Raw genomic sequence first — 15822 nt, 5'->3', positions numbered from 1 at the left:
CTTGAGCAAGAATTTAAGCTCTTAAGTTAATTTTCCCAGCGTCTCTCCTGTCACAAGGAGAACAACAACGGATTAAATAAGGCTCTTCCCTTGATTTGTCAGAAAACCTGCAATTGGCAATAACCGTAAGTGATCGGCCATGTAACGTATCAGAAACGCTGGCATTTAATGTCATTAAACAATAAAAATGGGCTTGTTTGGCATTTCCAGCCCATATGACCTCGTTTAGGGCCATTCCCGTAATGGCCCCATTATGGGTGTAACAGGGTTATTCACTTATTTAAATCATCTAAGGGTCTGCGCCGAAGCTTAATGTTTTATGACCATATAAACCAGCATAAAAAGGGAAGCTGCATCTGTCACTTTCTAAACTCTTAAAAGATGAAGAACAAAAAAAGAAGAAAAAAAACCCTGCCTTTTAAAAATGCAAACTAGCTCGTAAAACGCTTCCCGATTTATAATAGTTCCCTAGCAACGTATTGCCTTCTCGAAAGCTTCTTGTTGTAGGAGTCAAGTAACTTGTCTTGTCATCTAGAAGAAAAAGCAATTGTTAATGTATCTGATTTCTTTTTATTTATATCATGACGCTCATATAGTGGTAATATATCCTGCAGCCATGTACAATTTTTTTTTTTTTTAATTTATTTATTTTTTTCTTAAAGAAGCTATCCGGGACGTAGCATAAGTCATCAATGTCTGATCAGCAGGGGTGCGACAAGCGGCACCCCAGCCGATCAGCAGTACCCGGTGTCAGCGGCATCCTGATCGGTTCAGTCACGGAGCTGCACAGCTCCATCTATGGAATAGTGGCCGCAGCCAGGTACTGCACATCCACCACCTACTCAAATTCCGTAGACGGAGCCGGGCTGAGCAGTTCCGGCTGCCGCCAACATCGGGAACAGCTGATCAACGCCGATCAACTTTGATGACCGATCCTAGCGATAGTTCTTCAATGTTAAAGTCCTGGACAGCCCCTTTAAATTCTTGTAATGTTTTTGTATGGTTTAGGGATATGTACCCGAAGTGCATTTTTCATGTGGAATGAAAAAAAAATTGCAAAAAAAGTATTGGTAGGAAAAACGCCGCGTCCTTTACTTGCATTTTTTTTTTCAGACTTTTTTGATGCTTTTATTTATGCATTCAATTGTATGGGTTTAAAAAAATTAAAAAAAACTACTGCAGCTCAAAAAAACGCAAGGAAATCAAAAATGCTGTGCAAAGGAGATTTTAGAAGGAGGATTGCTGCTTCCAACATGTGGCGCTATGGAGTTCAAGTCCTCCTCCTCTCTGAAGAGGCAATTAGCATATTACATTTCCCAGAGGATGATTGCACGGCGAATAGGCCTCCTTACCTTGGCATGCCAGAGCCGGTATGTCACGCTCCACCCCTTAGCCTCAATCCTGAGCCTCTGACCTGGGCAAATCAGATCTCATACTTTGCACTGATGAGGGGCAATACCCCGAAACACTGTCCGCAAATTGAGATTCTGATTTGGCTTTTATCCTGTCATATTGCAAGACTTGTTAAAGGCTCAGTAGTGACTTGTAGGATCGCTGCTTCCAACAGGTGGCGCTATTGAGTTCAAGTCCTCTTCCACTCTGAAGAGTCAATTTGAACAAGGACATTTTAGAAATTTCATATTTTGCTGCTATTGTAAACTGCTGCATTTTTTGTCACATGAAAAAAATGCAGTAAATAGGTTATGTGTGAACAAGCCAACAAACAAACAACTTTTATTTTATTTTTTTTTAACAACATGTTAATTGGGGATTTATTTTTTGGGCTGAAAATTGCTAATAAGTGACTGACTGGTTATTACTTAGTTGTGAAAGCGGTGAATCCGCGAAGATGTTATGACTGTTTACCATCTTGGCTCTTACTCGGTGTTTAATTCCTTCCCTGTTGCACTTTGCCTTTTGAAAGTACACTCGGTACTGATTCATGGATTGTTGGACTCTGGCCTATGCAGAGGTGGTGTATATGGTGTATAAGGGCTGTGTATTTAAAGGTCATGTTATATACATTAATTTTAATAAGAATTAAAGTTTTCATGTTGTACTATAACTTTAGCCGTTTAGAATAAAACCCTATTTTCAATTGCCTAGTTAGACCCACATTAAGCTGAGGTGAGCAGCTAATAAGAGTGTCTCTAAAGGCCTCCATACACATTAAAGTCTGATGAACACTTTGATATCTGTTCATCCAACAGTTTAATGTGTATTCGGACTCAGGCTCTGCCCCGACAGGTGATGTCAGAGGAGAGAAGGATTCGGCCATTGGAATATCAATGAACTATAATTTTATTTGTCAGGGAGAAAAGTCACTGCCAGTGGAGTCTGGCAGCAGCTCTCGTAAAGCACATAATTTGCTTGACCAATCCGAGCATTCCTGTGTATAGAGGAGTTGGGAGAGATGGCTTTCGGCCAAACGATCATTTAGCCAACAGCTATGTAATGTGTATGGGTCTTTACGCTGGAGGATCAAGCATGTCCATGCTTTACATGGGCAGCACGGTGGCTCAGTGGTTAGCACTGTAGCCTTGCAGCACTAGGCTTCTGGGATCGAATCCAACCAAGGACATCATCTGTAAGGAGTTTGTATGTTCTCCCCGTGTTTTCATGGGTTTCCTCCGGGTTCCTCCTACACCCAAAGACATACTGGTGGGGAGTAAAATAAATAAATTCATATTAATGTAAGTGCTGTAATACTTTATTTCCCCTGGTGAGGCGCTACAGGGAAATAAAATACTCACTGCCAGGGTCCTGCAGAGATCATTAAGGAACGCAGCACCAGAAATGAGCGACATCGGCTTATTTTTGGGGACTCTTTCTAACAAAATGGAATAGTTTAAAGAGGACAACCTTGTTCAGATTGTACAAGGGAAATTAACTAGTACAATATATACATTTCTACAAACCTTTCAAAATTAGAAAATTAGTGTTTCAAAAGATAACGGGAGCCATATACATTAGATAGGATATAGATAATTGGCTATTGTTCATTCAGACCCTACATGTCCAATGACGCCGAGAAAAGCATAGACAATCTTTTTGAGAAAGTTGCGCGAATGTTCCTCCAAGGAAAGATCTTTCGCAGACTAGCTATCGGAAAATGATCATTTGTTGTTACATTTAGTCCTAAGGTGGTGTCAAAGTTGAGATGTAGTATCTTTAAAAAAAATCCAGTGCTACCAACTGAGTGTAATGTTCCTTTCGGTCAAAGAGCCTGCCAAGTGAATGATTTCCCCCTCTCTTTGTGATTCCAGGATTGTTTGCTAAAGTCGCAGTGCACCTCCCCTTATATTATTGATACTGATAAGACTGGAACTTCAAAAAGTGTCTTTTTCCCCTCTCAAAAAGACATTCAATCGAATTGGTTTCATAGGCCCCCTGGTCCTCAAAGGATTAAGGCCCCCATACGTATACATTAGACTAGTGTTAGACATTAGACTAATGTTGGCCGATATCCATGTGTTCGGCCAACAGTTTAAAGTGTATGCCAGCAATAAGGATTCGGCATGTCCAATTTTGGACTGACTATCCTTTTCTTCTCTAAGAGATAAGCCGCCACCAGGGATGTCTTGCAGCGTCTCGCCCTCATTGAGTGCACAGTAGCGCTCGGCAGAGCGAGTGTGTGTGGGAAAGATGATAAAGGTAGATGCCGGCTGAACGATCAACAGAATCATTGTTCTGCCAAAAGGTATCTAAAGGATATTATGTGATTCTCTGACCACCAGAGTTTTTGGACTACCAGAAGCCAGAGCAGAAGGCCTTTTATTGTGTATTTTTATGTTCTAACCTGCAGCTTTGGTGTTACGCTTTTCTTCTAATGTTACACTAACATTTTCTAGCTTGCTATCCAACCTGTTCTTCACCCATGAAGTACCTGCATATCTTATGTTTTCCACCCAGATCCTCAGTAGGGAGGATTTTAGGAATATACACCTATGTGTGAAATCTGTATAGAAGAATATTCTCAATTTGGTCAAACCATCAAAATGTGCCCTAAATCTTGTGATGGAAGGCCTACCTTTTTTAATTTGAAATGTTCAAAAAACCCTTGTGAGAAATACTCCTCAATTGTCCCATCATTTGGAGATTAGTTAATCTCCATCCAATCCCAAAGTCTTTTCCTTTTAAATCTTCATTCCTTTTAAAAAATAAAGGCTCACATAAAAAGCCTTCTACTTGGAAAAAAAAAAATTAATTCCAATATTTATTTTTTTTCCCCACCACTTAGTTGGCCCAGAGTCCAAACAAGAAATGGAATCGTTTCTGGCTCATCCTGGAGACCCGATAATTTTACAGTGCAGGCTTCGAGAGGATGTTCAGAGCATCAGCTGGGTGAAAAACGGAGTTCAGCTTTCGGAGACTAACCGCACTCGCATAACGGGCGATGCGATCCAGATTCTCAACGCCAGGCAGGAGGATTCTGGGTTGTATGTCTGCGTTACTAGTGGCCCATTTGGAACAGATACTGTTTTATTCAGAGTTAACATATCAGGTTTGTAGCCGGTGTCTACCTGATTGTGAGATAGAGATATATATATATATATATATATATATATATATATATATATATATATATATATATATATATATATATATATATATATATATATATATATATATATATATATATATATATGTGTGTGTAAAATGTTATTTTTTTTTCTGTATGTTGTAAACTTTTAAAAGGATTCGTCAAATTTTTTTTTTTTTTTTTTACATAAAGCTAACGTTACTGACCGTTCCTAATTTCCATCAAGTTTAGCCTTTGCGTGCTAGAAGTATGGAAGAAGGAAATGGGTATGTTCCATACTGTGTTGGTTTAGAACATTTCTTATCGAAAAGGGAAAGTGGAATCAATCTGCCATGTTTTTTGGAGGGGGGGGGGGTTGATTTTTTTTTTATATATCCTCAAAATATACAATGAGCTACACTAGAGATGTCCAATAGCCTCCCGTCCATCCATTGAAATTTATGTAAATTGGACTTAAAACTGCCATAGCTAAAAGTAGGAGAAATAAGTCATGTCTAGTGCTACAAGATTCCCAAATTTTTTGAACATGTCTCTTCTATATGCCTTCGACCATGTCAATGGTGATAGAATAGAAGTGCAACTCTACCACGATTGTCACAAATCCATTGTTTCCATTTCTTGTGACATGCAAATGCATCACTGCAGTATATCTCTCATATGAATGGCCTTTGCACACTAATCTGTAAGGAAATGCATAGCATTAATACTCCCTAAAGAAATGGCAGAAAGGCCCTTCAGGACCCCTCACTGCTCATTTGACCTCCATTATTTGATCAAAGAGAATACAATGATTTCTCTAATTGCAAATAATCCATGACTTGGCTGAGCTTTTGCAGCATTTGTCCAGATAGGTCACCTTTTCGACTGCACCCTGCTTAGGACAGCGGAGACATGGTGTTAAGTGGTTTCTTATCAGACCTTTGTAGCCATTTGGCTACATTCCTTTTGCTGATCAATTTAAGGTGTCCCTTTTGTGGTCTTATCAGCGTTTGACACCTCATCTAATGGGGAATTCAGTTCTTGGCCAATTGTCTGTAGACAATAGTATTTTTCCACCTTTTTTTTGGAGGGTAATGTAATACATGCAGTTATTTTTCTTCATTTGCTTCAGTCCTCCTCTAATACCATAATTCAGATCCCTTTTAAGCTACCCATAGAGATTATATATTGTCATGAGGATCTGCCAAAAATCAATTGTCCATATGGCACAGGGCTGATCCGCTTAATATTTTCCTGTTCAATGCCTTTGTTTCCTCAAGATATAGGTAGTGCCAGACACGAGGCTCCACCTAATAACCTAATACTCGGCATAGAATGCTCTTTTTTTTTTTTTTTTTTGTTTCCTTCATGTTATTGTGTTGTAAAGACTCCACCCTTTTGAGTCCAAGAACTGTCAGATGTCTCACTGATCCTAGGTGGAATGGAATAAAAACATGCTAAAAACAAAACCGATAACAGGTGGTCCTCTGTCATCAAAGTCAACAAAAGCTGAAATTTTCTCTTATATTTTTCATACATTTTAAGATATTTAAAAAAATAAAGTTGTCATTGTTTCCCATTGGAACCAATATATTATACTTAAAGCAGAATTTTTTTTACACAACACGACCACTTTATTTTTTAAATCCTTGGGTTGTTAGTCAAAACTATTTTCGTATTGTATGTCCAACTATGTGTCTTAGCAAGTGAATGCCCACTTCAAAAAAAAAAAAAAAGTACTTCTATTGATTTTAGACATATTTGGTTCAACCATAACTGGATTCTTGTTGTTGTGCCATCACAGATGCACTACCGTCTGCCGAAGATGATGACGACGATGACGATAATTCTTCTTCTGAAGAGAAAGCTTCAGAGAACTCGAAGCCAAACCGTAAGTTATGAACTGAAGACCTGTTGTGTGTGAAACCAAGATGTTGCTCCAAGAGCTTTTTGCCTTAGGTGACCATAAGCTCATCTGTCTTGGCTAGAGTATATGGATACAGGGCGATAGGCATTTATAATGGCACAGAGGATGTTTTTTTTTTACATTTTACACTAGTATCAACACACAACTTTTTGGAAAAGGGGTTTGGTTAATATTCTGCCATACTTGTCAATAGTAAAATTAAAGTTTTGCAGTGAGATCATTCAACACATTATGTATATCTTAAATTTAATGGAATTTAAGGAAAAGTATCCAGCTCAATGGAAATAAAATATTCAATGTTTATTTTGATCCACCAAAAATATGATCTGCTCAGACATAGAGTCCACAAATTGTCCATGCAACCACCAGTGTGGTTCTAGTTGTTCAAGCACTTTTACTCATGGTGTTCGTTTCCTTGACCGGATACTTTTTCCTTTTGGATTCTGTGAAACTACGCTAGGCTGTGGAAATTTTTCGAGCTCCGGAATTAATCTTCATTAAAGGGAGAGCTGATTTCTGTTTTATGTAAATTCTTAAATTTGATGTTGATAGTACACCTTTCATGTGACTTCCAATGGGCTGCCCAGGAAATAAAATAAAGCAGACAAATTGGGAGCAATGATTGGTGTTTTTTAGATGTTTTTTTTTGTGTTTACTTATATATTTTCTCTGAATGCTATGAGACCTGTACGGAGGCTGTAAATTAAAAGATTACAGTAGTATTATGAAACCGTAAGAAGAAAACTGTCTACACATGACTCTAATTCTTGAACAAAAAAATTAATGTAGAAAAAAAATTTCTAAGCTCAAAACCCTTCTTTGGCCATTTGCATCGTGCTAGGGACGCCATTCAATGAAGGAACCAATAGGTTATTGGGTATTGCCAAACCTGTAGTCACCTGGTCTGACTCCAACACAATGGGGGCTTTTCTTCTATGTTTCTCTGTATTATGGTATTGTCACTTATTCATTACAAGCCTCTTGTTTCAAGTAGATAACTTTTTGTGAGCAAACATGGTGTGAACAATTCCTTACGGATGTTGATTGACGAATGACAATGTCTTTAGTTTCAGTAACTCAGAATAAGATATAAACTTGAATACTCATGAAGAATAATCTCATGTCTATACAAGATGGACTTGGTAGAGTTTAAACTCGAATTTCACCCCCAGATTGGCCAACTAATGTTTTTTTCATGTGGAATCTGCAGGAATAGTGAACATTCCATGAATTTTAAAATGCCTCCTTCACTTTTGCTGATGTACCAATTTATTAGTCTTCCCTTCTGCCATGCTATAATATTACCAGGGAGCTAGAATCAACCTGGCCATAGGTCTCCCATTCACAGAGACTGGTATGCGGCGGATAGGAGGCCATTGGAAACACGGGGAACCAGCCCGGGTTGATACCATTTCCATTCCTACTAGATACTAAAACTGTTTTCCTGAGAAATAAGGGGGTGGGAAATTGGCCTATGGAAAAGGCTTGCCTGGGTGGCAAAGAGCTTAGCACTCTACAATAGGGGATGATAGGGTGGGGTATTTACTATAAAGTCAACTGTCTTCCACGTATGCTAATGTGGATACATAGAATATTTAATAAAACAGTTACAGCAAAGTTATATTTCTGACTACCATCCAAAACACATCCTTGACTAGCCCTTTAAAAATTGTCATCAATTTGACCAAAAATTCTATTCTACTGTGCATACACAAGCTAGAATGGATACCTGACAAACTATTAAATAAGAGCACCAATTAACTTGTTGACTTGTATCGTAATTCAGAAAGTATGCATAAAAGGCCATTAGTTATAGGCAGCACGGTGGCTCAGTGGTTAGCATTGCAGCCTTGCAGCGCTGGGGTCCTGGGTTCAATTCCCAACAAAAACAACATCTGCAAGGAGTTTGTATGTTCTCCTCGTGTTTCCGTAGATTTCCTCTGGGTTTTCCGGTTTCCTCTCACACTCCACAGACATACTGATAGGAAATGTAGTTGTGAGCCCCAATGGGGACAGTGATAATGATGATGTCTGTGAAGTGCTGTGGAATTAATAGTGCTATATAAGTGAGTAAAATAAATAAAAATAGTTAACACCCCCCACTCCCTGCCATGTAATAAAAAATGTAAGATTTGTAAATTGTTACTCTCAAATATATATATATTTTATTTTGTGAATTGCACCCCATCTGCCCTTAAACCCAAAACTGGCCTTTTTCTTCCACATCTAATGTTAACTAATGATGAAACCATCAGGACAGGCTGTCACATGATCCTCCTCTTTTTCTCCGGTAACATTTGCGTTTAGACAACACATACCTTAAATTCCTGTGGGATTCCACTAGGCCTCATGCCATCCTAGCTGAATAAAGCCTGGCTATAGTGTAGCATTAACACTCTCACTACTGGGATGCCAACTTGTCAGGACCGAAATGAAGCTAGAGATCCCCTTCGAAGACCATGTGTCGTTTATACTGGTGGCTGAGAGGCATTTGAACTAGGGCCAGATGGGACTTCTAAGCCTCCAAAGCAAGTTTGACATATGTTCCACAGTTTTTGCTGGGAGATCCTCCAACTGTGGAACACTTTATGGCTTTCTAGTCTTAAACTTGTCAAACGCTTTTTACTTTATTTTATATTTTTTGGTAGGGCGTTAATGAAACCCTTTAGGCAAAGCCGATGTACTGTTATTTTTATGTTCTGTGGGTACATAGGCATGACAAAAGAACTCCAGAGATGTTTTATACCACCCAATAAGGCCATGCACTTAGTTTCACAATTCTAGGTGTACTACTGGACTCCATCTTTGGCTGATTTTATGGGTAAATTTTGGTGTTGTTTCTCCAAGCCATTTGATCAGTTGTGTCATAGGTACAGAGTAATAATCGTAGTTATGAAATTATTTTCAGCCATATGGTTATCATGAAAATGGTTATTCTATACGTTGCATAAAATGCTGGAGATCTGGACTGTTAGGGATGTGTCAGTCTTCAAACTTGTTGATGGTTTCCAATACCACCAGTATACCTGATTTTATTTTTCCTTTTCATTAACTACAGGACCTTATTGGGCAAACCCAGAGAAAATGGAGAAGAAACTTCATGCTGTTCCAGCAGCCAAGACCATACGATTCAGGTGTCCAGCAGGGGGCACACCAGTGCCTACACTACGTTGGCTGAAGAATGGCAAAGAGTTTAAACCTGATCATCGGATTGGTGGATACAAGGTACAAACAAAACTAGGCTTAAACATTGACTCTTCTGTTCATTATATGGTGACTTGTGGGGTATGCGTGTCAACACCGATGATGTTCCACTTTAACTGGGTTGCTGCCAGGACATGAGATCACTCAGCATGCCAGGCTGGGCTTTGAAGTGGGACCATCTTTTTTTTTTTTGCCCAGCATGCTGTCCACGTTTGTCTGAGCTGGCTTAGAAGCTGACGCTCATTAATCTCTCCCCCTGCTGATTACTGAGCTCGTTAGATGGCTCAACAAACTGAGGGTAATTAACAAATAGACGGAAAGGAGAAAGTGATGGTGGTGACGTTGTTCTCCCACCTATTGCTCGTGTTCTTCTTTTGCAGATGGTCATCTTGTAGATCCGGTCAAGTAGATGATCTGCGAGTTTCTGCGTTACTGTTTAGGACATGTAGTGAATAGGCTACCTCCAGTTGATAGGATGCCCACATTAAAACATCTCAAATGTCCTATAATTTAAGTATAATACCGTTCTCTCTCACTGTCTTATCTATGGGCATAATTTAGCATTGGGCTACAAAATACCGAGCCGTTTATGGTGCAAGAACAAACACCATGGTCCCGATTCATCAACGCTTATGTTTTATACTCCGGTCTTGATGATGTGTGTTCTGGAAAAACATGCATGAAATTCATTAAATGTGCACATATTAAAAATATTGGAGCATTTTTCACTGCCATGCGCCACCGTAAAATATGTACTCCAGTACCTGATTGACGTACATTAGTTGTAATTTATGATACTTTTGTGGGATAAATATATGATTAATTTACTTGTAAACCCTCCCTCTTTTCCGCAAAGCTATGCACCAAAAAAGTTGATGGGGAAAAAAAACACCAAAACTTGGTAAAATTTTTGCCCAACTACCAGTTTTGCAAAAATTTAGAGACATTTCAAACAGCCTTATGTCAGTATTGTCTCCTGAGCGCTATCGTGATCAATTGGTTTATTGGCTTTATAAGCAATCGACCTAAAGTAATTCCATACTCTGCTCACTTTCAGGTCCGTTCTCAATCTTGGAGTCTTATTATGGATTCAGTGGTCCCATCCGATAAAGGAAATTACACGTGTATTGTTGAGAACAAGTATGGCAGCATCAACCACACGTACCAGCTCGATGTAGTCGGTAAGAACCCAAACATTTCCATTGGATTGAAAATAAAAGGTTTTCTAAGTCAACGAGTAAAGGTATCTCTACGTTCATGGCTCCTCTTTTGTGCACCCCACAAAATAAAGCAAAAATCGAATCACTAGGGTCTACAACTGTTGCCCACAACCTAAAGTTGTTGTTTCTTCGATTTCTTATTGTGGGATTTTTGGGGGATTGCCAAAACTTTGAGAACTCTTTTTTATTAATGGTCAGCATGTAATGTTACATATCTCTGGCATCAGTTGACATGGCAAGAAGATGTGTCCTCTGGCTATTAGTCAGGATCGCTAGGCCTGCATGAATTGAAAAAAGGCATTGCCAAGATAAGGCAACCCATTTTAAAGCTGCTGCAAATATCTATAGTAGCTCTGAAGATGATTCGATAATATGAAAAACTTGGCACTCGTCGGTGCGCAATTTTCGAAGAAAGTTTTTTTGGTGACATCCAATAAAATGCAACGTATTATAACAATTTTGATGTTTTGATCTGCCAAAACCTTCAGAAAGGTCCTTGAGAGGAAAGCCCTGTAGTATGCGACATCCATCGCTGTGTCAATTTGCAACCTTTAAGGTGAAGGTCTGTATGGTAGACTGAAATGTCAAAACTTGTTATAATACCTTGCAATTTTTTGGATTGCACCAAATAATCTTTCTTCGTAACTTGCACACCGATGAGGTTATCAGAATTCTTGTAAACTTTTAGTTTTTTTTTTAATCGTGAGTTCTCATTTTAGTTGGCACCACTCAGTATTTTATTCCCTTTCATTCTATTTTATCGTTATGCAGAAATATAATATTTGCATTTTTCTTTTTCTATATACCATCTATAGGTAATGAATAGTCATCTTCTCATAACGAATTTTACTTTACTTAGTTTACGCTGCCAACTTCTTCCCAGTTCTTTTTCTTACTGCACATCCACAAGGTTTACATTGGCAGCAGTTCATCAGCTGTTCACAGACCACTTGTGTTACCATTGCCATTGTTCTCTGGTTGGACTTGGACTCGAAATCTTTGGCAGCTGTTTGCCCCAATGCATTCTGGGGATTACTGATCTATAGTCGTCTTTTGACTTGGAGGTTTTGCTTTATGGACTTCGTACAGGAGAACAATTTTCTGAAGATCTGAAACTTGATAGGAATCCGTAATCTGTCTTCTTCTTACGGTCATGATATTCTGTATAGAGGAAACCTTTCCTCACTATACGTTCCCATAAACCTGGCCATAGACCTCAGATAGCTAATAAACTCTTGTAAATATACCCATGCAGAGTGGCCAAAGCATTTATTTTCTAGGGATGAAACCAGATAAGTGGCCAGATACCTCTAGAGGACTGTAGAATTAGAATTCGGATTGAAAATGTACTTGTCCAATTCCAGGTCTCTCAAAAGGTATGGGTACGTTCATATCTCCAAATTTTCTGCTGTGAATTTTGTCTCCAATCCGCAGCAAATCAGTATAAAAATTCCCAACAGGATTAGGCCTCGTTCACACGTCCGGTTTTCACGTACGAGTGCTATCTGAGTTTTTCACGGACAGCACTCGTGCCTGTGATAGTCTATGGGGTCATTTCCATATCTGTGATTTTTCTTGGACCTCTTGGTCCATGAAAAATCATGGAGACTTTTCTGATTTTGATCCAAGGGTTGGCTCAAAATCGGCAACGCAAGTCAATGAGTCCATGACAAAATTGGACCTCATTTGGATGACATCAAAGTGCTGTCCGATTTTCATGGACTGTTACAAAGTTTCTCCACCTGTTCCTTTCTATTTCTCCACGTATGAGAAAAACTGATGACACTGAGACCACACTTGGATTTCTCGTATGTGAGGAAAATGGACATTTGAATGTGACCTTATGATTAAATGTTTGTGGCAGACTTTAGATTACAGAAATCCCTTAAAGGTAAAATACAACCACGTGTGGGACCATTACCTGCAATCTGCTTTTTTGGTATCCCAAAACACTCCTCCACTAGGCCAAAGCTGAAGTCTGTGTTAAATTTGCCCTCTAAGCAGCACTGGCATGGGAAATTCTACAACTGTCGATGGTGGTTTGCAAACATATTCTTCTGGTATTTAGCTTTCATAAAACTTTGATCCAGTCATGTATGGATTACATGCATTTTTAGTGCCTTTTTGCTCATGCATTTTTTACCTGCGGATTTTCCGCATGTGATCTAATTCTGAGAAAATCCACCCAGAAATCTCAGCGTACCCGCAAGAGAAATTGACATGTTACAGATTTCAAACACGTACCGCAGGTCAGTTTACGCCGAGTAAGGCCATGTTCCCACCATGAGCTTTTGGTGCATTTTTGGTGCTCCATAGTTTTGCTGCGTCAAAGAAGCAGCGTCTTACAGTTCCACCAAAGTGGATGGGATGTATAGAAACTTCATGCCCTGTGCTTGTTTTTAACACTGCGTAAATTCACTTGCGTTGCATGTTTCCAATCCGTAACATGTCAATTTCTCTTGCGGGTACGTTGATTTCTCTGTGTGGAATTTCCCCATAGACTTGTATTAGGTAAGGAAATTCCGCAGGTAAAAAAAACGCATGTAATACGCAGCTAGGTATGTCAGTAAGGTTGTGTCAAAGCCAAATACCAGGAAGGATCAAAAACAAAGCAGCTTTATTTTAAAACTTGACAGACCAAAAAGAGACAAAAAAGCAGCATCAAAAACACAATAAAAACATGTTAAAAAAAAAAAAACTGCACACAAACGCAATAAAAAAACGCAAGTACCCGAAGTTAAATAATAGTCAAAAACTCATCAAAAGTTCATTGTGGGAATGTGTATATTTATATACACTGCTCAAAAAAATAAAGGGAACACTCAAATAACGCATCCTAGATCTGAATGAAATATTCTCATTGAAAACTTTGTTTTGTACAAAATCGCACAAAAATCATCAATGAAAATCAAATTTATTAACCAATGGAGGCCTGGATTTGGAGTCACCCCCAAAATTAAAGTGGAAAAACACTATAGGCTGATCCAACTTTGATGTAATGTCCTTAAAACAAGTCAAAATGAGGCTCAGTATTGTGTGTGGCCTCCACGTGCCTGTATGACCTCCCCACAACGCCTGGGCATGCTCCTGATGAGGCTGAGTATTGTGTGGCCTCCACGTGCCTGTATGACCTCCCTACAACGCCTGGGCATGCTCCTGATGAGGTTGCTTATGGTCTCCTGTGGGATCTCCTCCCAGACCTGGACTAAAGCATCCGCCAACTCCTGGACAGTCTGTGGTGCAACGTGACGTTGGTGGTTGGAGCAAGACATGATGTCCCAGATGTGCTCAATCGGATTCAGGTCTGGGGAACGGGCGGCCAGTCCATAGCTTCAATGCCTTCATCTTGCAGGAACTGCTAACACACTCCAGCCACATGAGGTCTGGCATTGTCCTGCATTAGGAGGAATCCAGGGCCAACCGCACAAGCATATGGTCTCACAAGGGGTCTGAGGATCTCACCTCGGTACCTAATGGCAGTCAGGCTACCTCTGGCGAGCACATGGAGGGTTGTGCGGCCCTCTAAAGAAATGCCACCCCACACCATTACTGACTCACTGCCAAACCAGTCATGCTGAAGGATGTTGCAGGCCTCAGATCGCTCTCCACGGCGTCTCCAGACTCTGTCACGTCTGTCACATGTGCTCAGTGTGAACCTGCTTTAATCTGTGAAGAGCACAGGGCGCCAGTGGCGACTTTGCCAATCGTGGTGTTCTGTGACAAATGCAAAGCATCCTGCACGGTGTTGGGCTGTGAGCACAACCCCCATCTGTGGACGTCGGGCCCTCATACCACCATCATGGAGTCGGTTTCTAACCGTTTGTGTAGACACATGCACATTTGTGGCCTGCTGGAAGTCATTTTGCAGGGCTCTGGCAGTGCTCCTCCTGTTCCTCCTTGCACAAAGGCGGTGGTAGCGGTCCTGCTGCTGGGTTGTTGCCCTCCTACGGCCCCCACCACGTCTCCTGGTGTACTGGCCTGTCTCCTGGTGTACTGGCCTGTCTCCTGGTGTACTGGCCTGTCTCCTGGTAGCGCCGGCCTGTCTCCTGGTAGCGCCGGCCTGTCTCCTGGTAGCGCCGGCCTGTCTCCTGGTAGCGCCGGCCTGTCTCCTGGTAGCGTCGGCCTGTCTCCTGGTAGCGCCTCCAGCCTCTGGACACTACGCTGACAGACACCGCAAACCTTCTAGCCACAGCTCGCATTGATGTGCCATGCTGGATGAGCTGCACTACCTGAGCAACGTCTGTGGGTTGTAGAGTCCGACTCGTGCTACCACGAGTGTGAAAGCACAACCAACGTTCAAAAGTGACCAAAACATCAGCCAGAAAGCATTGGTACTGAGATGTGGTCTGTGGTTCCCACCTGCAGAACCACTCCTTTATTGAGTGTGTCTTGATAATTGCCAATAATTTCCATCTATTGTCTATTCCATTTGCACAACAGCATGTGAAATTGATTATCAATCAGTGTTGCTTCCTAAGTGGACAGTTTGATTTCACAGAAGTTTGATTTACTTGGAGTTATATTCTGTTTAAGTGTTCCCTTTTTTTTTTTTTGAGCAGTGTATATGATATATATATATATATAGATAGATAGATAGATAATATACACACACACATTAAAATAAAATATATATCCACATATATACATGTGCACACACACATTAAAATATATACTGTATATATGTGTATATATTATTTTAATGTGTTTTTTATTTTTTTTGCATACACACCTATACCATCCACTTTGCTTTTTGCACAGTGAAAAAACGCAGCGTCAAAAGATCATAATGGTAACTTTAACCTTACAGTTAAAAATTGCACTTTTATTTTCTGCTGCGCAAGGAAAACATCAAAAAATAAGATAAAGTAGACCTAGATTTGCACACACAAAAATTTCAGCTATAAAAAGTTGAAAGTGATAAATTGGGTGAAAACATCTGGAAATGGCTA

The 15822-nt window shown here is 40.0% G+C and overlaps 1 protein-coding gene across 6 annotated transcripts in view; it reads left to right on the top strand.

Annotated features, from left to right (window-relative positions):
- The window catches only part of FGFR1 (fibroblast growth factor receptor 1), a 79982-nt gene that overhangs the window by 42347 nt on the left and 21813 nt on the right, over nucleotides 1-15822 (top strand). For 5 of the 6 annotated variants that reach the window (XM_073653954.1, XM_073653952.1, XM_073653951.1 and 2 more), the window contains 4 exons: nucleotides 4241-4504; nucleotides 6327-6413; nucleotides 9508-9674; nucleotides 10711-10834. In XM_073653954.1, coding sequence (XP_073510055.1) covers nucleotides 4241-4504; nucleotides 6327-6413; nucleotides 9508-9674; nucleotides 10711-10834 — 642 coding nt within the window. The remainder of the gene's footprint in view (nucleotides 1-4240; nucleotides 4505-6326; nucleotides 6414-9507; nucleotides 9675-10710; nucleotides 10835-15822) is intronic. The other variant, XM_073653956.1, reaches the window with a different exon arrangement.

This window comes from Phyllobates terribilis, unplaced genomic scaffold (genome assembly GCF_046119375.1).
Source record: "Phyllobates terribilis strain yellow unplaced genomic scaffold, ASM4611937v1 Scaffold_11__3_contigs__length_659146591, whole genome shotgun sequence".
Classification (NCBI taxonomy): domain Eukaryota; kingdom Metazoa; phylum Chordata; class Amphibia; order Anura; family Dendrobatidae; genus Phyllobates; species Phyllobates terribilis.
This window is presented reverse-complemented; position numbering and strand designations above follow the sequence as displayed.